Source organism: Bos indicus x Bos taurus, chromosome 14, assembly GCF_003369695.1.
Source record: "Bos indicus x Bos taurus breed Angus x Brahman F1 hybrid chromosome 14, Bos_hybrid_MaternalHap_v2.0, whole genome shotgun sequence".
In the NCBI taxonomy this organism is placed as follows: Eukaryota; Metazoa; Chordata; class Mammalia; order Artiodactyla; family Bovidae; genus Bos; species Bos indicus x Bos taurus.
Genome location: NC_040089.1, coordinates 63,920,536 through 63,946,533, shown reverse-complemented (window position 1 = coordinate 63,946,533; position 25,998 = coordinate 63,920,536). Strand labels below are relative to the sequence as shown.

Sequence of the window (25,998 nt, the reverse complement as noted above, 5' to 3'; positions counted from 1 at the left end):
TCAAACTCACATCCATCGACTTGGTGATGCCATCGAGTCGGTAATGCCATCCAGCCATCTCATCCTCTGTCATCCCCTTCTCGTCTTGCCCCTGATCTCTCCCAGCATCAGGGTCTTTTCCAATGAGTCAACTCTTGGCATGAGGTGGCCAAAGTACTGGAGTTTCAGCTTTAGCATCAGTCCTTCCAAAGAAATCCCAGGGCTGATCTCCTTCAGAATGAACTGGTTGGATCTCCTTGCAGTCCAAGGGACTCTCAAGAGTCTTCTCCAACACCACAGTTCAAAAGCATCAATTCTTCAGCGCTTGGCTTTCTTCAGTCCAACTCTCACATCCATACATGACCACTGGAAAAACCATAGCCTTGACCATAAGGCTCACTTAAAACACTGCATAGATAAAATAGGCCATTTTATACTGATAGCAATTACCTTTGTATGTCTATATGCTCCTCTCCTCTTATATTTTTGATGTTATAATTTGGCTTTTTTATGCTATATATTCATTAACTAATTATAGTAGCTATTTTAAAATATTCTCTTCCTTTAATGTTTATACTATAGCTAAATGGCTAACACACCATTCTAATACTGAGTTTTCTAATTCTTTTTCACCTTTACCAGAATATTGTATACTTTGTATGTTTTGATGTTTCTAATTAGCATATTAATTTCAACTTAACTCTTTTCAGCATTTCTTGCAAGGTGGGTCTGGTGGTGGTAAACTCCCTCAGCTTTTGTGTAGGACAGTATTTCTCTTCATATCTGAAGGATAACTTTGCTTGATGAAGTATTCTTGGATGGCATTTTTTATCTTTCATGTTGAATATGTCATTTCACTCACTCTTGGCCTGTAGAGTTTTGCTGAGAAATCCACGGCTAGTCTAATGGGGGTTCCTTTGTTGGTTACCTTTTTCTCCTCTCAGACTGCCTTTAAGATTCTTTATAGTTGATTTTTAAGTTTCAGTGTAATGTGTGTTGGGGAAGGTCTTTTTGCATTGAAGTAATAGGCTGTTCTATTAGCTTTGTGGTATGTTTGTCCAAATTCTGGGAAGTTCTCACCTTTTCTTTAAATAATGTCTTCTCTCTCTCTCCTCTTTCTGGTACACCAGTTAATCTTACCTTTCATATTGAATTCAATAGCTCTCACAGGGTCTTTTTTTTTTTTTTTTTTTTTTTTTACTCTTTTTAGATCTAAGTTCTCTCTTTTAACTGAATTATTTTTATATTTTTATTCTCCAAGTCACTTATTCTCTCTTCTGTCTGGTCTGTCCTATTACTGATACTCTCTATTGCATTCTTCACCTATTTAATTCTTCAGCTCCAGAATTCGTTTGGTTCTTTCTTATAATTTAAACCTCTTTGTTAAAGAATTCCTTCTGTAATTGAACCACTTTGCTGTACACATGAAACTAATACAACACTGTAAATCAACTATACAATTATAAAATAAAAATAAAAAATATAAAATAAAAATAAAATTATATTTTAAAATAAAAAATAAATTTAAAATATAAAAAATATAACAAAAATATAAAAATTTTAAAAACTGCTGTTCATTAATTTTATTCCTGATTTCATTGAATTATCTGAGTTTCCATATGTGTATATATATAATTTTAGTTATTTTTGGCTGTGTTGGGTCTTCGTAGCTGCACACAGGTTTTCTTTTGTTGCAGTGAGCAAGGGCTCCTCTCTAGTTGCAGTGCGCAAACTTCTCATCGCAGTGGCTTCTCTTGAGGGGGAACATGGGCTCTAGGGCACACAGCCTTCAGGAGCTCCAGCACATGGGCTCAGTAGTTGCAGTTTGCAGGCTTTAGAGTCCAGGCTCAGTAGTCGTGGTGTTTGGGCTTAGGTGCTCAGCAGCATGTGGGACCTTTACAGACTAGGGATCCAACCGGTGTCCCCTGCAGGGCAAGGCAGACTTTTAACCACTGAACCACCATGGAAGCCCCTTTTCTTGTAGCTCATTGAATTTCTTCATTAAAGCGATTTTAAATTATCAGTTAGATTGCAATCTTGTGTGTCTTGTGTTCAGTTGGTGAATTATTTTTTTGTGTGATACCAGACTTAAGTATTCACGTTTGTAGGTATGTGCTCTTGCTTTTGCAATTGAAGCAGCAGCTACCTTCTTAGCTTTCCAGGTACACAGTGGTTAAAGAATCTGCCTGCCAATGTAGGGGACATAAGAGAAACAAGTTTGATCCCTGGGTTGGGAAGATCTCCTGGAGGAGGAAATGGCAACCCACTCTAGCATTCTTGCCTGGAAAATTCCAGGGACAGAAGAGCCTGGTGGTCTACACTCCATAGGGTTGCAAAGAGACATGACAGAGTGATGGAGCACCACCTACATTCTTAACCAAGCTTTTATGTTCTCTTTGGTTTTTGGAGTTCAACAGGCTGGCTATTAGTCCTTTCTTTTGTATTTCAGACTGTGGCTCTAAAGCTCAAGTTTGTGACTTTCTTTCTTGCTCACTGAACTTGACCTGTATCTGGGCACCTGTGTGTGTACTGGAGCTGGGTCCTGCGATGGATTCAGGAATGTGGACAAGGAGTTGGCAGTAGACTGGGGTGTAGGCGGGTTTGGCACTTGGAGCAATGAGTGTACCCACAGCCTGGTGGAGGGAGCCTTGAGTGGAATACTCTCAGAGGTTTGTGGGTAGACCTGCTGAAGTCCTTAAACAGACAGGAAGTGCATTTCTTTAACTCTTTCATATCCTTACCTTTCTCTTCCCTCTCCAGTCATGGAGGTCCGTCTTCAGCAATCTGGTGCTGCTGGAGACATGGGTTTCTCCAGCTAAACCCTGCACAACTGTGGTAGCCGGGCATTCATTCATCACTTTTGCTCTCCACCTACCTCCTCCATGAGTGAGGTCATGACTTTCCACCTCCTCTGCCTTAGAGGCGACCACTGCTGTCACAAAAAAAGCCCAGCCCCTTGCTGTGCCCTCCTTGGGAAAGGGGCCGCCCGTGTGAGTTCTTCCCTCTCCCAAACTTCTCTCTGTGTCTATGCTGCTTTGATGGCAGGCTGGAATCTCCCGAGGCAGGCTAGACTTCCACAAGCTCTCTCTTGCTGGTGGATACCCACCATCCACCTGGTTTTTCACCCTCCAGGCTCTTTTACCCCCAATCCATGGCAAGTGGTGGCGGGCAGGGTAGGTTCACCATACCCCTTGGAGGCACAGCCTACTAAAAACCTGTCATCTCTGCACAGGCGGGCTGGTGTGTCCTTTGGTGTAATGTGCGGAGGCACTTCTGTTCTCTTGTGGTCTGCTTAGTTGTTCAAAAGGATAGAGAAAAGAAGGACTCTGATCATGATTCTGACATCACTTCAGTGATCTCTGACTCTGTTTTTAAAAGTTGTTATCCATTAAAGTAATTGGGAAAGGAAGTACAAAGAATTCTTGTCTGTTGAATTTTTTTCAGCATAAAGGAATAGCAAGAGAAATAACCGCTAAACTAAAATGATAGTTAATAGCACAGACTCGAGTCAGAGATCCTGGAGTTCTAGATTTGGTTTTGCTACTTACTAACAGAAGGTTACTTAAATAAAACATACCCATTTTGTTGGAAACTTCTTTAGCAGCAGCGTTTTATCTATTTGCTAATAACTGTTGAGAAAAGATTGGTATGTTCCCAGGTGGCTCAGTGGTGAAGAATCTGCCTGCCAGGGAATTCCCTGGTGGTCCGGGGGCTAAGACTCTGTGCTCCCAAAACAGGGGGGGTGGGTTCGATCCCTGGTCAGGGAACTAGTTCCCACGTGCCACAACTAAGACTCTACACAGCCAAATAAATAAAAATAAGTATTAAAAAAAAATAAAAAAGAACCTGCCTGCCAATGCAGATGTATAGGAGTTCGATTGTTGGGCCAGGAAGATCCCCTGGGGGAGTAAATGGCAACCCACTCCAGCAGTCTTGCCTGGAGAATCCCATGGACAGTCTGGCAGGATATAGGCCATAGGATCACAAAGAGTCGGACATGACTGAAGTGATTTGGCATTCGTGCACGGCACAGAAATAAAATACAGGGTCAGAAGGTTAGTTCCACAAGTTTTATGAACTCTTAGGGTAATTAAAAGGTTTTGGTTAAGTCCATTTAGAATTCCAAGGAAACCTAGAATGAGAATACGAACAAACTCAGAAAAATGATCACAGGGTTGCTAAAAGAAATGTCTGATGTTCCCAGGCAGTCCAAGATGCTCTAAAGAAAGGATTGATTTGGAATTATGCTCAGCTTGGTCAAAGATGTCCTTTTTCATTATACTAAATAATGACTTTCTCTTTTTTGACTGCCCTAATATGTGACAACAGAAAAGCATCTTTGTTTCACCTTACTCTCAAGCATTGATATCTCCCATCACCTCCTCACCTCCTGTCTCCCAGGCTGAAGGTAGCCTAAGCATCTGAGATTTTATGGACCTTCACTTTTTCATAGTTCATAGGCAGTTTACACAGACCCTAAGAGCACACCCTAACAGCACTGCAGAGCCTGTAGATCTGGATTCAAATCCAAGCTTCACTACCACTTACTATGTGCTTTGGGAAAATCATGAAACTTCTTTAAGCTTTAGTTTCTTCACCTGTAGAATGAGAATATATGACTGAATCTAACTTAGGGATAGTTTTAAGAACTGAATGAGACAGTACATGTAGAGTTCATTTGATAAGTCAACAGGTAGCACTTGCTCAATATTCAAAAGCAAGCTTTTCAGTGTTTAAAAAAAATTCTGATTTTTCAAATGCTCCACCCATCTTAAGAGTCCCTGCTCTACACAGGTGCCCATAACTGCTTAGTGCACACGATCTCCATTCCTCACTCATTTCACAATTTTTGTTGTTGCTCATAATTACTGTTCCACCAAATTATCACTGTATCATAATCGGTATTGTAAATAATCACCAACATTTCTTAAGTGATTACTTACAAAAAATGAGATCTATAACATTTAAAAACTGTGTCTAGCATACAATTAAGCATCTGATTCATTTTTTTACATTTTTTAGAACTTTTTATGCTGTTACTTAAAAAAAATGGTCAAAGTATCTTAGATTGATTTCAATGGTTTGGGAAATATTAACATTTGGGGGATGATGAAAGACTTTTTGGATGTCAGTCTGGCATGTTTACTTAAGAGATTTGAATATCAGAATAAAATATTCCAAGTACAACATATTTTTCTTACTTCAGGTTGGGACTACATAGAAACAAAACCTTATCATCACCAGTCACATATCCACCTGCTCATATATACCTTATCAATTGTTGCTACGTATTTTGTGGGATCTAAAAAAATATTCTTGCCTTCCAACATCAAGAGCTTCTTCTCTAAAGGGAGTATGTTAGGTTAGGCTAATAAATGAATCAAGTGTTTCAGACTTTCTGGGGATGTTTTCAGTAACAAAGTAAATTGCATGCTTTTCTAACTTTGTTAGGGCTTTCCTGGTGGCTCAGTCAGTAAAGAAATCTACCTGCAATGCAGGAGACCTGGATTCAATCCCTGGGCAAGATAACTGGAGGAGGGCATGGCAACCCACTTCAGTATTCTTGCCTGGAAAATTCCATTGACTACAGATCATGTACAGGTCTTAATGGACTACAGATCATGGAGTCACAAGTCTTAGCAACTAAACTACCATCACCACCACTATCTTTGTTGAATAGACAAATTCTCCCCCAACCCTGCCCCCAAACTTAAAATTGTAGACAGAAAACCGAACCTGATCATTTCCATGAGAACTGGTCTTACACGGAGAATGCATTTATTAAGCACAGCTATCCAGGTCCTCATTTACTCACTGCAAATGAACAGGGACCATGATTTTACATCAAGAGTAAGAAAATTTCAAAGTACTCTCTAAAATTTCACTCATTTGTGATCCATTAGTTTGGTAGAGGTATAATCAAAGGTAGCATCCTGTAAACAAGATACATTAGCTTGTTTTAGCCATGCAACTTAGTGTGCATGCTACAGAAAAGGAGATTCTAGGCTGAACAAGCAGTTTCCAAGTAGCCATTATCATCTCCTACTGCCAAGAGGCAGCTGTTAAGTAAGCCTTGTAAGATACGGTAGTGTCCTTCCCTGTGCTTCAATTCCTACATGAAGTTGGGTGTGCTCAGTCATGTCCAACTCTTTGCAACCCCGTGGACTGTAGCCTAGAGGCTCTCCAGGCAATACTGGAGTGGGTTGCCATGCCCTCCCTACCCAGGGGATGGTCCCAACCCAGGGATTGAACCCAGGTTTCCCACATTACAGGCAAATTCTTTACTGTTTGAGCCACCAGGAAAGCCCAGCCATACATTTATCAGACACTAGTCAGTTATCATCTATGAAGATTGTTTTGTGAAGTCTTGCTAACATTGAAACTGGTAAGTAAGTCATTGCTCCTAGGGGAAATAAGTTAGGTACCAGTGAGCCTATCACATTTTCATCAGTTGACACACAGTTTTGTGTTTCTGCCTGAACACTGAACCCACAGCTGACAGCTCTCTGTAACTTATGCCCAAATGAAATTTACATTTTCTCCAGAGGGGCCATTTAAACAGTAAAATTATACACACACTCACTCATAGACACACACAGCACGAGAATGTCAAAGTGAGGCACAAACAGGCCTTGAAAAGGACACTTGTTTTTGAAAGCTGAAACAAGACATTATTTTTTAGTTCTGCTGGGAACACGTGGATTTCAGGTGACTCATTTTTCTGTGCTATCCACAGATGATTGAAATCTGTTTGCACAAAGACTTTGTGGGTGACAAGTAATTTCTGGTTGAGCAGGTGAACTTACACAAACAATGAAGATTTTTTTCCTATGTCAATTCCTACAAGATTACAGACATCTACCTGTTTTGTTGTCTCCTCCAAGAAAACAGACATTTCAAAATCAAATGATTTATCTTTGGATCACACAAGAAATACTGACTTCTAGCTATCCAACACACAAAGCAAACTGTCTGAGAACACCAACTGCAACTCTAGATCTGGGACGGTTTCAACTGTGAGAACTTGAGCTTGAGACGTCTTAGAAGCTGCTCCTTTAAAACGTGAAGATTGAACCATTCTGTATTCAAACTGAGATATATCCCTGATAAAGCTTTCATGATTCATAAAAGTTGTTTTCCTCTCAACAGTCAGGGTAGGACTGCAGCCAGGCAAAATACAAAATCATCACTGTTAATAATGCCTACTAGGTGCATGATAATAAGCCATGGGGCAGGAAGTGGGGTTTGTGTATCTTGAGTTTCAGAATACAGTGAAACGCATAAGGCTTCAATATGCAGGGAGAGCTGGCACTGTCATAGCTAAGGCTTTAGACAGACTTATTTGCTCCCAAAGGCAAGATAGTTGAGGTAATTCTAGCATGGTGATAATCAGATATGCAACTCACAAAGCAAACTCTGGCAGTAGTGTGTAGAGAATGAAGTCGAGTTAAAACTAGATCATTCTCTAAAGCACACTGAAACTGTCAGGGATACCTGTTTAATGTGTATGCCCTGGGCCCCAATCCTGGTGTTTTAAATCCATTCCTCTCAATGTAGAAGCCCTATTATCTTCATTATTTAAAAGTACTTTCGATGATAAAGTATTATTCTGAGTTAAGTCACAATCAATAAGTCAAATTACACGTCTCTAAAATTAAGGCTTAAAACTAATCCTAAATACACTTAATGTAACTAGTTTTTGGTATAATTTTAATATTATCTACACTCTCCTGTCCAGCAAACACAGTAGTTATTACTGTTTTATACCACATAAGTGATAGTTTAAAAGCTATCTCCCAGCCTAGAAACCTTAATGTATCATATATTGAAATCATCTCAAAAGAACTCACATAGAAATCTGACTTCATAAAGTGCATTAGAGGCATTGTTTTATGTTTCTTCCATAGACCTAATAAACTTCTGAAAAACAATCATACCTTTGTTCTGAAAGAGGCTCTTAACGTCAGTTTCAACTATCACCTATTTTCCGAAGTCAATTACAAAGAGAAATAAAATAGCATAACATCACTATGCACTGTTTAAGGAATTTTTATTAAAGCAAGAATTTTATAATCCAAATTACGTTTCCTTGCTCAGTTATCAATTCTGTTATTTAAAACAGAAGTGACATTCTGAGCTATTCCACAGTAAAGAATTACAAAATTAAAGAAAGGAATGCTTTAAATTTTTGTACTTTGCTGAAAATTCTTTTTCCCACGGTCTATAAAACATTAATTTGTTTTTATATTTTACTATTTTTTTGTGTTTTTTGTTGTTTTTAAATCAATAAGTAATCTAGGACTAGCATTATGTTTGCTAGACCTGGCATTTGCTCGGTACATAAGGTTCAAAGTTTCCTTTCCTTTTTTTATTTATTTTCTATTTTGCAATGTTTTTTTTTCCATAGTATTTAAGTTTTTCGATGTTTAGGTATTTTTCTTCGGTGAAGCACGAGTTTCTTTTCATGGTCCCTGATCATCTGTAAATGTGGGGGAAAAAGAGATTATGATCATCAAATTTAAGACACAGAACATAATGATTCCAACCACTAAAAAGAAAGGACCTTTACCTAAGTGACAGAAGTGCTAATTATAGCTATAATGACAGTCGTATTTTACAATATATGCTGCTGCTGCTAAGTCGCTTCAGTCGTGTCCAACTCTGTGCGACCCATAGATGGCAGCCCACCAGGCTCTGCCGTCCCTGGGATTCTCCAGGCAATAACACTGGAGTGGGTTGCCATTGCCTTCTCCATGAAAGTGAAAAGTGAAAGTGAAGTCGCTCAGTCGTGTCCGACTCTTCGCGACCCCATGGACTGCAGCCTACCAGGCTCCTCCGTCCATGGGATTTTCCAGGCAAGAGTACTGGAGTGGGGTACCATTGCCTTCTCCTTACAATATACAAATGTATCCAATTTACACGTTACATACCTTAAATTTACACAATGTTGTTATGTCAAGTATTTTACTAAAAACAAAAGTAAGAGGACCAACACTGGCACTTGTGGGTGTGAAAGCCCTCAGCCAGGTTCAGCCTGCCGAGAGCCTGTCTCTGTAAAGCTCTATGAACCACAGCCACCCCTGCTGGTTCACAAGCTGCGCGGCCGCTCTCACAGGGTGACAGCGGAGCAGAGGAGCTTCAACACGGAACACACCCCGCACAGCCCCAGCTATTTCCTATTTTATAGGAAAGCTTTGTACACACGCCTGGCTCTGGCTACAAAGCTACATCACCCTATTTCTTGGGGGTAATGAAAGGCAGTATTAAAGGCCAAAAAACAACTGCCACCCAAGAAAATGTATTAAGCTATGAAAGTCCTTCAGCGATCTACACAGGGCCAATCCATGTTACAGCTATTTAACACAAATTACTACGCAAAACGTCTGAAGGGGTCTTGATCTCAAAAATTCAAGTCTATACCAGGGTAATATGTAGTTAATTCCTCTGTATCTTTACTTCTCTTTGAAAAACTGGCAATGCATTTGGATTAGTGATAAAATGAGTTTTTGCTATGTTTCAATACACGCTCAAACTGTGAGAATAAGAAACAGGAGGCAGGCTCACTTTAAACAGTCGGAACCCCAGTGGCACTGTTAACTGCTTTCTGGGCAGCCTCTTTTGCTTGGTGGGCTTGGAGTACAGCTACAGCTTCATCAACCTGAAAAAACGAAAACAAACTGGTTCTGAAAAACAATAATTAGAACACAGCTTCAAACCGCCAACCTACAAACGTCCAACAAAGGCAAACTCCTTTCCTCAGATGCAGGTGCTCATGACTGTTATGGAAAAAACACATTCCAACTATACATCTGTATCCCTTGGGCTCTATTCCACCACTGTGTTGGAATTATTAACCTCTTGTACCTCCTACTTTCTCCCCACCAAAAATCCCCCAAAGTTCAGAAATATCAGCAAATATCCCTTTCTTCAATACAGATGAGCAGTTAAGAGTTAATGGACGCTGGAGTTACAGTGACTGGATCTGAAACCAAGCTCTGCCATTCACTAGCTGCTTTGTGAGCAACTGGGCAAATTATTTAATCTCTCTATACTTCAGGTTCCCTGTCTATAAAATAGGGATAACAGCACCATAGGTTATTAGGATTTTCAATTAATATTTATAAAGCTCTTAGAACTGTGCGTGACTTGTACAAAGCACTTATAAATGTTCTACAAAACATCCTGGAATATGTAGTATAAGAAGCTGGTAGGTAAATGATAAATTTAAATTACTTTAGAACGGAGAGACTCTGGAGACTCAAGCATATGAAGAAGTTCTGAATTATCAATCTCCAACAACATGCCAGTGATTTTACCAGCAAGAGTAGGGTGCATGGCTTGAATTAGAGGAAAGAGCCGTTCACCTAGGAACAAAAACATTCAAAAACTCCTTCAATCAAAAAAAAATTTTTAAGGCATCTACTATAGTAAAACTGGGGTTTATGAACCCTTCGTATACAGCAAATAAATGCGAACCCATAATCCACCATTTTAGTATCTTTCATGAGATGATCAGTATAAAATGGATTAAGATCTACCACAAGGCAACTAATTCTTGAAAGCATCAGTTTGCCAAAAAAAGATGAAATGAAGCTACGTGTTAAATCTGTATTCAGTCAAAATCAAAGTGGCGTACTCATTTGGTTCAAATTTCAAACTCCTCCTTCAGAAAATGTGGTAGGATACCTGGCAAGTCATGCCATTACCCTGTCCATCAAAGGCAACGTCTTAATAGCTTTCCAGGCTTTTAATGAGTTCGGCAGACAAACTGCCATGGTGCTCATTCATTCCAATCCGATCCCGCCACCCTAGCTGTCATTTTTAGGTGCAAAGGCAGTCTAAGTGTCCTCTTATTTTCTAGTCTCTCACTGTAACTGAGCAGGTCGGACAAAGGTACTCACCCAACATTTGCTTCTGCTCTTGAGGAGGGGCAGATGCCAACATGGAAGCAGTCAGAGGCTCCTGACCTTGTACATGAACAGCGGGCTAGAAAGAAAATGGGAAAATTCCTAAGTACAGAAGTAATGGCAAGCACAAATACAGTCATCACTGGAAAATAACTGAATAAAGACTATAATCTAAACAAACAGGAGAAGCTGAGTGAACCAGAAAATGCAGCCTAAGGCAGCTATTAACACCTAAGTGCTCAAGTATTATAAGCACAGGGGTGTTGAATTTTCTTTATCTGGAGTAGTCTTTGGAACCATACTTCTAGTATAATCAACCACAATTTTGGTCCCAGGGGTCAAAAAAACCAAAAAACAGTAAGCCAAATCTCACAAACTAAACTTTATTTCACCCTTTCTTACAACTATGCCAAATAAAACTCTCAAACCACATAAGCAACTCAGGAAGGGAAACGCTGCTCTAGTTCCTGGAGTATAGCACGTATTTTTACATATTAGCCATTAGTGGGACTTCAACAAAATGTTCTAGATAGCTTAAGCTCTCACACATCATATGGCTGTCCTCAAAGTCCTTGCAGTCAAGGACTGTCATCATAAAGAAGCCATCAAACCCACACCTGCTGCATGGTGACCTGCGGCTGTGCATTCAGATGCTGTTGAGGATTGCGAACTCCCGCAGCGTATTTGTACTGTGGAACGGTGCGAACAGCAGGAGTAGCTGCAGCTGCAGCAGCTGCGGGACGTGGACCCATCGTTTGTGTTGATGTGTTAGCTAAAAAAATAAAACATTTTTTGTATTTATCTTCGTATTTCCATTGGAGACCAATTTTTACGAGAAGGGTTAAGACTCACCAACACGCTGTGTCGACATGACTCGTGGAACCTGTGAAGAAGCTGGTCTCATAGTACTAAATGGTGGTCTAGGAGCGGCTGGGCGGATAGCACCGGGCATATTTTGGAATGCTATGTTTAAAGACATGAACGCACATTAACTGGGAAAAACTCAGTGTTCATCTTGCTTTTTCAGAGCTGAGATTTGCACAAAAGACTAAAAATGACCAAATATAAATAAGTGTATTTTTTTTAAAAGCTTAGGCTTCTATCTGCCATTTTCTTCAGACTTTTATGCCATTTCTCATCAGAGCATAAAAATATGAAATGGAGTTGGATGCATTCCCAAACTTGTGATAAAAAGGAAAAACAAAAAGAATCAAACCAGCATACATATTACTAGCATTTTAAGATTCTTTTTAAAGAACAAAATGCTAAAGATGCCCAAAATGAACACCCGTTAACTATAAATTACGGAAAGCAACAGCTAATATACCATTGGATATTATACGGTTATATATATATTAGCTGTTATATATACGGATATAACAGCTAATTTGCCTCATTTATGTTTTTTAGTTCAAATACTTTGCAACTTAAAAAAAAAAAAAGCTTACGATGAGGTCTGGCACCCTGAGCAGTCCAGCGAGGACTTGGTCTTAGTTGAGCAATTTGACTAGGAGGATAGTATGCAGCACGGTTCTGAGTCTGTTGGAAGCAAGCAAACGTATCAGTCATAGAAAAAGCAGATAATACAACACATTATGCATGTTCAAAATAGTTAACAGGTCCTCACACTCCAGGAAAGATCCCCAGGAGGAGGGCACAGCAACCTACTCCCATATTCTTGCCTGGAGAATCCCATGGACAGAAGAGCCTGGGGGGCTACAACAGTCCATAGGGTCGCAAAGTCAGACACGACTGAAGTGACTTAGTACATAGCATGCACACTCTTAAGCATTTTTCAAATGCAATCATAATTCACATCTCAATGTTTTCATCTTAAGACTTTATTCTCTTTTTTTGGGGGGTGGGGTGGGGGGGGATGACAAAACATTAAAGGAAGGTGACCTAACAGGAAAACCTTCATGAGGTTTTTGTCCTTTTCTAGAACCTACCTGTGGGATAGCTGCCATGAAGTAACCTGAAGGAGGTGCTGGCTGGTAGGGGTTGATTACGGGGTTGGGCACAGCTCTTACACTTGCCATCCTCTGCATATACTGGTTAGTGAGGTGAGCCTGGCGCTCTTCTTTGCGCTGAGCTAAAGCTACATACAATGGCTTGGTGGCCACAATTCTACCGTTCATTTCCGTAACTGCTTTAGTGGCTTCTTCTGGGGAGGAGAAACATACAAAACCAAAACCTTTGCTGCGACCACCCTCCATCATAACCTATTGAAAGAAAATTAAAAAACCACACAATTAATGCCATAGAAGGATGAGGCACAAAGACAGTATCAACTAGAGCCACCACCTCACACTTAACCCTGTCAATACTTTCATCCTTTCCCCACAATTTTCCCGTTAATATCCAAATACTAAGGGTAAACTACATGCATGCATTATCCTAGCCAAGCGGAAGTAAAGGGGCGGAGACACAACAGAAACTTTAAGGTTTTTAGATTTTCAATATTAAGGTTCAATTTCTAAATACATTCAAAGCCTACTAAATTTTAGTAAAAAATTTAGAAAAATGCACAATTAAAATCTAACAAGTCAAGCTGACAAGATGCTTTATTACTCTTTGGGGTGGGGGAAGCAGTTGAGTCTCATTTTAAAGTTAAAATTTCACATTCATAACCACAGGGCCATAAATATTGGGGTATAAACAACATTCAGGAAACTTCACAATAACTCCAAAGATTTTTTAAACAAGCAGTAAGGAAATGAACTACTCAGTAGACCTACATGTACGCATGCTATACATCTGTATTAAACATCATGCTGGTGACACAGGAACAAACAAAAGAGCCATAAACCAGATTCATGGTCTTACATACATGTGGAATCAAAACAAAACAAAAAACTGGCCTCAAGGACACAGAGAACAGATTGGTGGCTGCCAGAGAGGCAGGGGGCTTGGGGAAACGGACGAAGGTGGTTAAAAAGTACAAACTCTGGCATAAAGTCACAGGGAAGCAATGACTAGGGACGCAACAAACAGGATGTACAGGGACAGTGTGGGGACTACAGTTAATATGTGTTACTCATCTGACAGTTGCAGAGAATGGATCTTTAAAGTTACCATTACAAGAAAAAAATATTTTTAATCTATGGTAATAAATGTTATCTACACTTATCGTGGTGATCACTCTGCAGTATACACAAATATCAATGTTGTACACTTGAGTATGTTTTATGTCAATTACATCTCAACAAGAGTCTAGAAATATACCCATGCAAGTACGGGAACTTGGGATGTTAAGCTTACATTTTAGAACAGTGGGTAAAAGATGGACTTTGGACTATCTAGTATATGATACAATGGGATAATTCTGAATTAACGTAGAGCTTATAGTCACATCATATTGAAACAATTCCAATTGCCAGATAGATTCTGACTCAACAAAAAATGCAAAATACAGGGAAAACCTAAGATGATACAAGACCCCCAAGTCTTAAATGGAAGACTTGGAAAAAATATTTGCAATATAAAACAAAGAGCTGACATGAAATTCTCCCTATGAAATCAATAAACAATGCAATGTGAAAACAGGCAAAGAACAGGCTAAACAAGTAAACACGTAAATAGCATGTCTCATTTAAAAAGATGTGTATCTCTTTCTATTAACTTGACAAGACTAGTAGTAATTTAATTTGTTCAGCCTTTCTGGACAATTCTGTCATATTAATGTTAAATATACATATCCACTAACCAGCTATTCCAACTCTAGGACTTCAGAAATACTGGTATGTATACATGCAAAGACATATGAGGATGTTAGAGTGGCAGGTCTAATACTGTTAACACGCAAGTAACCCAAATGTCCAACGATATGGGCACAGCAGAATAAATTACGGTACACTTATACCATGGACAGCCAGCCTTTAGTGAAAAATGAGAAAATGCCTGAGATAGATATGTACCCAGATCTGTAAATAAAAAGACAAACTGCAGAACAGGTACACTATGACTCTGTTTTATAAGAAGTTTATACGCATACGGGGAGTATACAAGCATGAAGTATCTGGACGGCCACCCAAGCCCTTTACCAGACTTCAGCACGGAGTTGTCACCCTTCTGTCTTGATCAATGTTTTTCAGCAAGTGTTACCAAATTAACATAATGACCTCCTCTCTCAGAATAAATTCTTGCCAAACTTTTTATCTCCTTGCCAACAGTGATATAGTGATCCACAAAGGACTTCTTTTTAAAAAGGACTTTTTATAAAGACTCTCCTTTGTAAAACATGCATGCTTCTTCATACATTCAAAATAAATCTCCATTTAAATGCTTTTCAGGGAACATAAAGGATAAACACATTCAGGAATAAATACTATCATACTCCAAGTTCTCTTACAACACTCCAGTATGAAATATCAAATTTATATACATACATCCATGGGCACATATTTTTCTCAAATCTTAAAAAAAGATATGCACCATATGCTTTACCTTTGCACTGGTGATTGTGCCAAATGGAGAAAACTCCTTCCGGAGACGTTCATCATCAATACCATCGTCAAGATTTTTCACATAAAGGTTAACACCCTTAAAATAAAAAAAAAAATTTGGAAAAAGAAAACCACAGTGGTACTTAAACATACTTCCTATTAGCTTATCCCATGTTTCCTCTCCTTTTCCCCTCTCAAACCCTCCAGTTACCTGGCAGTAACTGAAATGAACATAGAATAGGTTTCCTCACTCCTTAGTTTTACTTGTTCAGTTAAAAAATGAACCTGGTATCTGGTGATCCTGTCTTGCTTCATCTGTTCAAATTTGCGCTTAAGTTCTGTCTGTCGTTCCACTTTTTTCTGGGCTCGACCAACATAAATTTGTTTTCCATTGAGCTCTTTTCCATTCATCTCATCCACAGCCTTACCACAAGAAACCAAAAACACAAAATTTTAATTACTAACTTGCACTAATAAGTTCATTTTTTAACAATAAAGAAAATCGGTTAGATTATAAAAGCTAAAAATGGACCCACCACAAAAACTAAACTTTGAGGTTTTAAGACATAATGAAGAAGTGAAGGGAAGTGAAGTTGCTCAGTTGTGTCTGACTATTTGAGACCCCATGGACTGCAGCCCACCAGGCTGCTCCATCCATGGGATTTTCCAGGCAAGAATACTGGAGTGGGGTGGCATTTCCTTCTCCAGATCTTCCCAACCCAGGGATTGAACCCGGGCCTCCCACATTGTAGGAAGACGCCTTACCATCTGAGCCACCAGGGAAGTCTTAAGACATAATATAAGTTTCCAATTTATACTCTCAAAACTAATACACCAAATGCAAGTAATTCAAAACAATACATATGAAATACAACATGTACAATAGCCAGCCGTATGCTTGTGTATTTCGATGCAAGAGCAACTCAACTTTATATCCCCCACTTCTTATAAAATACAGAAAACCCACATTGCCTGATAATTAATATTAAGTCTTACTTTTTGTGCATCTTCATGCCTTTCAAAGCTTACAAATCCAAAGCCTTTGGATTTTCCACTCTCATCAGTCATTACTTTCACACTTAAGGCAGGTCCTGAAAAAAAATTTAATGATTCAAATATATCCCATACATTTAAGTTTATATGTTTTTAAGTTTCAAAAAAGCTGTGCAGAAAAGAATATAAAAATGGGGATTAAAAAAAATCCCAAACCTCCAGAAATTTATTCCTCCTCTAATTACCCTCTCTCCTATCATGGGCACTAAACATTCTCTTCAAAGACCCTTTATTTCTTCTAAGAAGCTAAGTAAACTCTTTCTCTGAAATATTCCTTCTTCCATTTAAGACGCTATGTTTCAGACAAATGTAAATGACAGAGTTAATTTATTCTTAGCATTTAGTACAAAACAGATGCATTGTTCTAAAACAACTTGATTTTCTTAAGAATTCCTTAAGCCTTGGCCCACTTGATTTTCAACAGGGAGTAGAGGAAACAAAGGGTTTGACCTTTGGGGAAGACAAAACAGAAGTACCTGGAGATGGCATGTTTCTGAAGACACACTTCTCCCCCACTAACCCCTCAATAAAATAGACTTAACTGAACTGGGTATTATTTTAGGTAGGTGGGGGAAAAGGTTAAAAAAAAAAAAATCACATCTAATTACAGAGAATCTGCAAGATTTATGGGCACAGATACGACTGTTTAGAGGGTTCAATGTGGCATGACAGCTTGGCAATAATAAAGGATTACGTTTCCTGATTCTTTATGATTTGAAATACTCTTAAAAAAACAGGACACCTGTTTAAGTTAACCAGAAGGGGAAGCAAAGTTAAGGGGCAAGCAAATCATCCGCAAGAGTACAATGTCAGGTTCATCTTCTGATCAGCTACACAACTGTCTAAAGTGAGACTGGTTACACTTCACTGGAAAATCTGGATAGTTGAAGTTATTATTTTGAATTCCTCAAACATGATGCTGAGACTGGCCAAATATCCTAAAGCTGGCCAGCTTTCCTAACCCATAATTAAAGACTACATTCCAACCTAAGTTGGCTGTGTCACATGCAATGCCTCTGTTGAGATGGGATCTGTTAGTGCATAAATCCAGCACAATTTCGTAACATGGCAAAACCTTTTAAAGTCTGTTCCAATTACAATCACAACTTACTGTGCTAACGCAAGGCTATTGACCTTTAAACTGGATAGAATTTTACTGATATGCTAGTATAATGGACTATCAGTAGCTTAATCCAAATTAACTACAAAATTTAAGTACCATGATAAGTCTCATTTATTTTTAGTATAAAATATTATCCAAAATTAACAATGTGAATATAAAAATTTAATTCAGACACATTACCAAACTTGCCAAAGAGATCCTTAAGGCGCTCATCATCCATGTCTTCTCCAAAATTCTTGATGTAAACATTGGTGAACTCTTTTGCCCTAGCTCCAAGTTCTGCTTCTCGTTCTTTACGAGACTTAAATCTTCCAACAAATCTAATAAAATATGTAAGAACTATAAAATTAGGTTCTACTTTATGAAGTTCAGGTTAATTAAGCCTGATAGGTGATTCTGTAATAGTCACTGCTAATTTCAGAATCTCTAATAAAAAGGACACACTATAAAACAGAAATAGGGTCTTAAGTGAAAAAATAAAAGCACCAAATGTAACAAACCTCCCAACTATAACCACAAAAAAAGATGTTCTTCCTAATATACTCCTTTGCTGTCCTTCTAGCTAACCTGGGTTAAGATTCTATCCAGAAACGCAAGGAATGGAAGTACACATGGAGCAGGCCAGTGAAGAGACAGAACTTTCATCACTGCTGTTGCAACATGGCTTCTTCCACAACAGAAATTTACGCTACTGAATTCTGTCCTCACACACCCAAGAGCATGGGACGAATTTCTTTGTGACGTTATCAACAAAAGTGTTTTTAAAACAAGGCTTTGCGCAGTGTAACAGTAGTGTGTCACTGCAGAATACGCGAATAAACATCGAAGTAAAGATCCATCAGGTAATTGCACCTGGAACACGACTGAGATTAGTGCATCTTTTTGTTTTCTGTGTTTAAGTCTATCTAGCACAATTTCTTTTCAGAGAAGATACCTATGATTTTATTCTCTTAGAACCCCCCTCATCTCCCTCCTCCCAACAGTGGTGCTTCTCCATGCAATTAGTTTTATACATGTTCTCAATGGGAACATTATTCCATTGTGGCTAGCACAACTTTTTGCTTTTATAAATAATGCCTTAACTTTACCAGACTGTTACTTGTTCTTAGGATAGCACTGTAGAAATCACGGCAGTTCAAAGGTTATATAAATGACCTTAAGTTTATACCTACAAACTGCTTTCCAAAACAGGGTTATACCATTTTATACTCAGAAAACAGCAATAAATCAAGTTCTTATTTTAATCTAGGCCGTCACCAGTGGTAGCCATTTTCTCCTCTAAACCATTGCTGGCATGCCAAAGACATTTTCATCTGTAAATGCTAGTAATGCTGAACATTTTTCTCATCTAAAGATGTATACTAACTTTAAGAATTATCCTTTGTAAACATTGTTCACACTGAGAAGTTGCTGGTTTTTTTAGACATATGAGGTTCTTTTCCTTAACCATGCAGTTGACAGAACTCAAACAGCTAACACCATGTGGATGAGTCCTCCATGAACAGACTGACCATGCCACCTGACACAGATTTAAGAGTGATGTAGCTGACTTCTAAGAACCAGACTCAATTTGTGTGCCATTACCCCAGTTTACATGGCAACATGAACTCACAGATCACTTACAAGATGACCTCAAGGCTGAATCTGCCCAGATAAGAAAAATCCACTGGCATAGAAGATTTGTAATTTCTTTGGGCTCATAAAAATCTGTATTTTTACAAGCTGTAGCAGAAAGTCTTACAGAGGTTTTATCAGTATCATCATTTTTAAACTTTCCAACTTTTAAGAACAAGTCTATTTCAGAAAAGATAAACCATGAAGACTTCTGATTTATCTTTACAGGGAAAAGGGAGCCAAACTGTCACAATTACAATAATCGTTGTAGGAGTAGGGTAAACAATCCCTGGTGGCTCAGAGAGTAAAGAATCTGCCTGCCAAGCAAGAGACCGGGGTTCGATCCCTGGGTCATGAAGATCCCCTGAAGAAGGAAATGGCAACCTAATCCAGTATTCTTGCCCAGAGAACTCCACTGAACAGAGGAGCCTGGCAGGTGACAGTCCATGGGGGGCCACAGAGTTAGGACACAACTGAGCGACTAACAAGGCCAGTAAAGAGCTACCCTGGGCTCTGAATTTATCCACCAGATTTGTATCCCAGTTTATCCGTTGTACCAGCATGTAAAACATAGGCAAATCATTTTAGCCCCAGTTTTGAATGTAAAATGGGCTAATTATTACCTTAAGAATTATGACTAAGTTTCTGCCTGGATTTCTTAGTTTTCCAACTATGCACTTATTTCTGGGAAAGCTTTATATTTCAGCATACCTAGCTTCTCCTTTCTCTTTTCGGTTTGAATGCTGACCAGTTGTATTAACTCACTGTTATTTGTATGTTACAGTAAATATGGAGAAAAGACAATTATAAAATCTACCAAGATATGGTTTATTAATTTTCACTGTTATCTCTTTTGAGCACAAATACATTTCTTGTAAAATGGATGAAATGATTTTAACTATTAAAAACAGATTTGAAGTATTATTAACTTCATATTTATACTTACACTTTGCGATCATTTAGAAGCATCCCATTCATTTTTTCAATAGCTCTTTCAGCTGCTTCTTGTGTCTCAAAATGCACAAACCCATAACCCTTGGAACCATTTTCATCACAAACCACCTAGGGAAAAATGTATACCAATTTTTCATTACTTACTATTGATTTAGGATTTTTCCAATGTTCAGATAACTTGTCACTATTGATTTAGGATTTTTCCAATGTTCAGATAACTTGTCAGCTACCTAACCTCAGTATTTGGGAAATAAAGATATCTATTAACAGAAAGCACAGCTGCTATCTTAAGGAATAAACAAGTAGCTTCCCCATGGCTCAGTGTGCCTGCAATGCAAGAGGTACAGGAGATGGGGGTTTGGTCTTTATATTAGGAAGATTCCTGGAGAAAGAGTTGGCAACCCACTCCACTATTCTTGCCTGAAAAACCCCACGAACAGAGAAGCCTGGCAGGCTACAGTCCGAAGGACTGCAAAGTGTCGGACAAGACTGAGCAGTCGACTAAGCACACGGCTACAACACGGTCATAAGTGTTCAGTTCAGTTGCTCACACTACCCACAACAGCTCCAGAGAAACTCCTAGATATATTTTTACTATTATCACTTAAAAAATTTTTTATTACTTAATTTTCATTTTTATAACCTTCTATTACGAGACAAACTCCACCATGGATAGTTTGTTGTTTTGAACCAAGTATTTCGCATAGGGTTCTCTGACCTACACCAGCGTTCCCAATTATTTTCCAAATTTGGTTTCTGATAATCTAGTTAAAGATGACTGTGTGCTCAGTAAGAGCAAGCACCTTGTCTTATCCAACTTTCATCTTTGGGGCCTATTTAGGCTCTGACAGGAGTTAACAGGAGAATGTTAGATCCCACCAAAAAGATACCCCACATCCAAGGGCAAAGGAGAAGCCCAGCAAGATGGTAGGAAGGGCGAAACTGTGCGCACCAGGACCCAGAGACTGAGCCAGAACTGTGTTTGAGTGTCTCCTGCGGAAGTACGGGTCAGCAGTGGACTGCTGTGGGGCAGGGGCTCTGGGTGCAATAAGCCATTTTGGAGGAGGTCACCATTAACCCCACCACAGAGCCAGCAGAACCTACACAGGACTGGGTAAACAGACTCTGAGAGGGCCCACACAAAACCTTGTGCACACCAGGACCAGGAGAAAGGAGCAGTGACTCCACAAGAGACTGACCCAGACTTGCGCATGAGCGTCCAGGAGTATCCCGTGGAGGTGTGGGTCAGTGGTGGCCTGCTGGAGGGTTGGGGGCAGTCCAGCAGTGCATGAGTGTGAGCGTGCATGGGACCTTTTGAAGGACGTTGCCCTTTATCTTCATTACCTCCATCATAGTTTGGCCTCAGGTCAAACAATAGAGAGGGAACACAGCCCTGCTCAATGACAGAAAATTGGATTAAGATTTACTGAGCATGGCCCTGCCCATCAGAACAAGACCCAGTTTCCCCCTCAGTCAGTCTCTCCCATCAGGAAGCTTCCATAAGCCTCTTATCCTTCTCCATCAGAGGGCTGACAGACTGAAAACCACAATCACAGAACAGAAAACTAACCAATCTGATCACATGGACCACAGCCTTGTCTAACTCAATGAAACTGAGCCATGCTGTAGCTCACAGGGCCACCCAAGATGGGTCATGATGGAGAGTTCTGACAAATCATGGTCCACTGGAAAAGGGAATGGCAAACCACTTCAACATTCTTGCCTTGAGAACCCCATGAACAGTAAATTATGTTTACTTATCACATTTTTGCTTACCTTACATGAAAGGATGTTACCAAAAGCAGAAAATGTATCATACAGTGCTTTATTATCAATGGATTTATCCAAATTTTTAATGAATATGTTGCCCACTCCACTTTTGCGAAGTGATGGATCGCGCTGAGACCACATGATGCGTACTGGCTTGCCCTTTATCACATCAAAATTCATGGTGTCCAAAGCACGCTCCGCTGCAAGAAAGGACATTTTCAAAGTAAATATTATTCAAAACTTTTACAGTCTACTTAATATAATCTATTGTGGAGAGAATAATTGAGCCCCTCTACCTCTTTAAGCCGAAGATGGCTGGACCTTATACCTGTCAGTCTACATTTATATCATACAACACAAAGACAAGTATCAAGAAATCCCAAATTTCCCACGTTAACAGATGACATATTGTTTAGAACTAATATATTTCTGAAGCAATCTCTTCCTTTGCCATGAAATTTAAAAGCGCTTTTTTGTTCCTAGTTAACTATAAAAACAGATTTCCCCTTCACAATCTGCTTGATAAACAATATAACAAGACACCAAAAGCAACTATAGGTTATCCACAAGCAGAGCAGTTTACGGATTTTCAAGCATTTTAACTTATTCCCTGCTACTTGTTAAAAATGTTTTATTGCTTATTCCTGTCAGTATTACACAAAAACTAGCTCATCTTCTAAAAAAAAGTTCCTGACGTATTGGGGGGATTTCAGTGACTCACGGCACAACTTCCTGCTACCATGTTAGAAAAAATGAAAGGTTTTATCCGTTCAGAATCATTTGAGTCATGCCTTCAAAAACTAATGTGAAGTTGAGCATATTTAGCTATTAACAAAAATTTTTTAAATAACCTGGTTTACAATAGTCCAACTCACTATTAATACATATAAAACCAGTTTTATCTTAGATCATTTACTTAGTAACTGATTAGTTACTTCTGGATAGTGCTAGAAAATTTCAAAATCTGAGTTCAGAGTCTATGAAGGATCAAATTATGTGCACCTGTACCATTAAAGAAACACTTATTAAAGAAGTTTGGACTCTAAATGGAAAAATATATCCTCTTAAGTAGAAAAGACTAGTTCCTAAACAAGGGACACACACAATCCATTTGAAGTTCTGAAACATCAATTTTCACAAATGCCATGCTAGTGTTAACTGTAAAGTGAGAAAACAAATTTTCCGGCCACTTCTTTCTATACATGAAAATTTCAGTTTCTAGAAGATAGTGACAATCAGCTGTCAGCTCATTTATCAACTGGCCACACCTACTCAGCTCCCCTAGTTTTTTAGCTGACTTTGCTTGAGCTTCTTTTGAATGAGTCACATTTTCCTGTTAAATTGGAAACTGATCACTTTCAGCAGCTATTCTACAAGTACACCGATGTTGCAAAATAAGAGGGGAGTAGAAGGAAAATCACTTAATTATTTGGAAAGAGAATAATTTGTATACATACAGGAATAAAATAAACTGAAGATGGAAAAATGCTACCTTCTTTTCAGCAGGGACAGTACAAGTCTACTGGTAAAGAGAATAATACAGTGAGTGTACTGTAACCATGGTAACCTGAAGTTCAACTTTTCAAATCCTAAGAAATTAAATTTTTTTCCTGATTTAAAATTGTTAAGTTTAGAAACTATGTTAACAGTCAGTTTCAAAAGTTCACATTTCTAGAATTTGTTCGTTCAAGTTTTCTCTATCAACCCTTCAGTTTGTGATTATCTGCACCCAAATTACCTTCCCTGATCTTCCATTTAGTGATAAACTTGATCAGAGTTGGGAAGAATCCTTACAGAGAGGCATTTGGAACTACTGCCTGCAGAGCAAAGGGCAGAAAACCTGCAGTGCAGTTTTACAACTTGGTGTGGCTCAACAGCCTGTCTACCCCAAATCTCAGTATTCACTTTACCTAGTGAAAAACTGACCACAAAATAATTCCTTAACGAGATAAAAGTTTTAAATTCCACCTTCCAGGCCTTTCCTACAAAAATTAATTCCTTATATTTTATAATACTTGACATATATTCAAGTAGCCAAGGGAAAAAAGGGCAAAAATGGATCATAAAATTAAGTGAAAATGACTTTTTCAAGTCAATTGATTTCAGCTATAAAGAAAAATCCCGGCAACTCATCAGGCCACATACCTATTTGCCAAATATTCGAATTTCTGTGAACTGTTTAAAAATATAAGGTTAATTCCATCTTTTTTCTCATACATTCAAACTAATTAATCCCTTACTTTTCAGTCAATCATTCCCCATGATGTATGAACAATCTGGACCACTTTTATAAGGAAATCACCACTAGAATACCTCGTAAGTATAATGGTCTAGTACACACTACACTCACAAGCAACATTTTACAGTCAAAATTGGGGATGACATTTTTAAGCAAAATCCTTCAAAACCAGAGACGATTTCAGGAGGTAAAAGAAAAAAGAAAAAAAACCCGAATTACCAGTACTACGAAACTACTAGATTTAAAAAATCAAAACTAACTAAATTGCCTGAGAAAACGATGGGTCATCTTCTACATCCCTTCTCTCCTAACTTGCTGTTACAAGAACTGTCTGAACCCCCAAAGCAACGTCTCGGTGGTAATTTACACTTTTGGAGCCGTCAGTCACTCACACGTTAGTGAGAATGGTAGCAGAAACCTGAGGACGACCACCAGAGCACCAGATTAACTTTATTCAAAGTCCCCGCGACTCTCCCAGGCGACTGGCCCCGCGGCAGGATAGAGGCCTAGGGCCTGGGAGGTTACCGGGTTCAACACGTGGTATTTTTCGAGCAACGAAATGCACTTCCTCCCTGTCCTGGGGCGCCGGCAGCAGCCTGGGGGTGGTGGGAGCGCCTCCACCGACTACCGGAGAAGGGGTCTCGGCTCTCTACACCCCCCAGGATCTCGCCGCTAACGGGGGGGGGGGGGGGGGGGGGGCGCCGCGTGGTGTTAGAACCCAACCTCACCCACCGTCCGGGCGCGTCATCACCCTAAAGTTTGAGCGCTGCTGAGGCCGAGAAAATGGTCGCGGAGAAGGAAGTGGCCCGGCGTGCAAGGGGCGTGCGGCTGCCGGCGGCGCGGGCCCCGGCCGGCGCGGGGATCCGGGGTCCTGAAGCCCCAGCCTCGGCCCTCTGGCCTCGGGTGGGGTGACATGCCCTCCCGCCCCCTCCCCCCCGGGCCCGCCGGCCTAGCCCGCCCGCCGCCGCCTGAGCCTCATGGCCGCCCGCCCGCCCGCCCGCCGGGCCCGGCTCTCACCGTCCGCCGGCTGCTGGAAGTTCACATACGCGTAGCCCAAGGAGCGGCGGGTGATCATGTCCCTGCAGACCCGGATGGAGAGGATGGGCCCGGCCGGGCTGAACTTCTCATAGAGCATCGCCTCGGTCACGTCGGGGTGTAGGTCTCCCACGTAGAGCGAGGCCATGGGGTAGCTGGGGGCGCTGGGGTTCATCTCGGCACGGCTGCCTGCAGGGCCACAGGCCGCGCGACCTTTCCCGTCAGAAAAGGGGAGCGAGTGCCGGGGCCGGGGGGCCGGAGCCGGGGGGAGGGGAGCGGGGGCAAGCGCAGAGGGACAAAAATCAACCGGAATCGGGAACTACTCAACGGCCGCAGAACCGGGTCGATCCGCTGCCGCTGGAGGCTTGGCTGTTGGCTGCCGGCTGGGGAGCGAGGGTGGCGGTCTCGGGTCCGGGCAGCGGGAGAAGGCCTCGGTCTCTTGGTTCCTTCTTGGAGCTGCTGCGGGGCCGCGGGCGGGCGGGTCGGTCTCGGCTGCTTCACCGGGTTATTTTATAAAAGAGGAAGGAAAAAAAAAATAAAAGTCTCCGGCGGGGGAGACGCGGATTTTTTTGTAAATTTTTTTTTTGGGTTTTTTAAAAGATTTTTTTAGATTTTTTTTGGATTTTTTTAATAATAAATGTGTGTTCCGAGCCCGGAGCACACACTCCGCACTCTCAGCACTAACCGCCGGGGAGAAGGGGAAGCACCTCCTCCTGCACCCTCTACTTATACCCCCCGCCGCACTCGCCCCGCCCCCCGCGCGTCTGACGCCAGGGCCCTACGCGAGCGTCAGCGCCGGAGGGGGAGGCGACAAGGAGGCGGAGAGGGAGGAGGGAAGAGAAAAACAGGAGGAGGAAAAGAGCAGAGAGGAAGGGAGAG

The 25,998-nt window shown here is 40.3% G+C and overlaps 1 protein-coding gene across 1 annotated transcript; it reads right to left on the bottom strand.

Annotated features, from left to right (window-relative positions):
• Positions 1-8,012: 8,012 nt before the first annotated feature.
• PABPC1 (poly(A) binding protein cytoplasmic 1) lies at positions 8,013-25,821 on the bottom strand. The gene is made up of 15 exons (XM_027561425.1): positions 25,102-25,821; positions 21,852-22,045; positions 20,068-20,183; positions 17,688-17,827; positions 16,328-16,422; positions 15,617-15,754; positions 15,333-15,428; positions 12,836-13,108; positions 12,335-12,425; positions 11,739-11,849; positions 11,504-11,658; positions 10,881-10,965; positions 10,213-10,343; positions 9,544-9,637; positions 8,013-8,458 (listed from the first exon to the last, which is right to left on the bottom strand). Exons 1-14 carry the CDS (start codon positions 25,292-25,294, stop codon positions 9,545-9,547), a joined length of 1,911 nt encoding a protein of 636 aa, XP_027417226.1. The 5' UTR covers positions 25,295-25,821; the 3' UTR covers positions 8,013-8,458; position 9,544.
• Between the last annotated feature and the right edge of the window lie 177 nt (positions 25,822-25,998).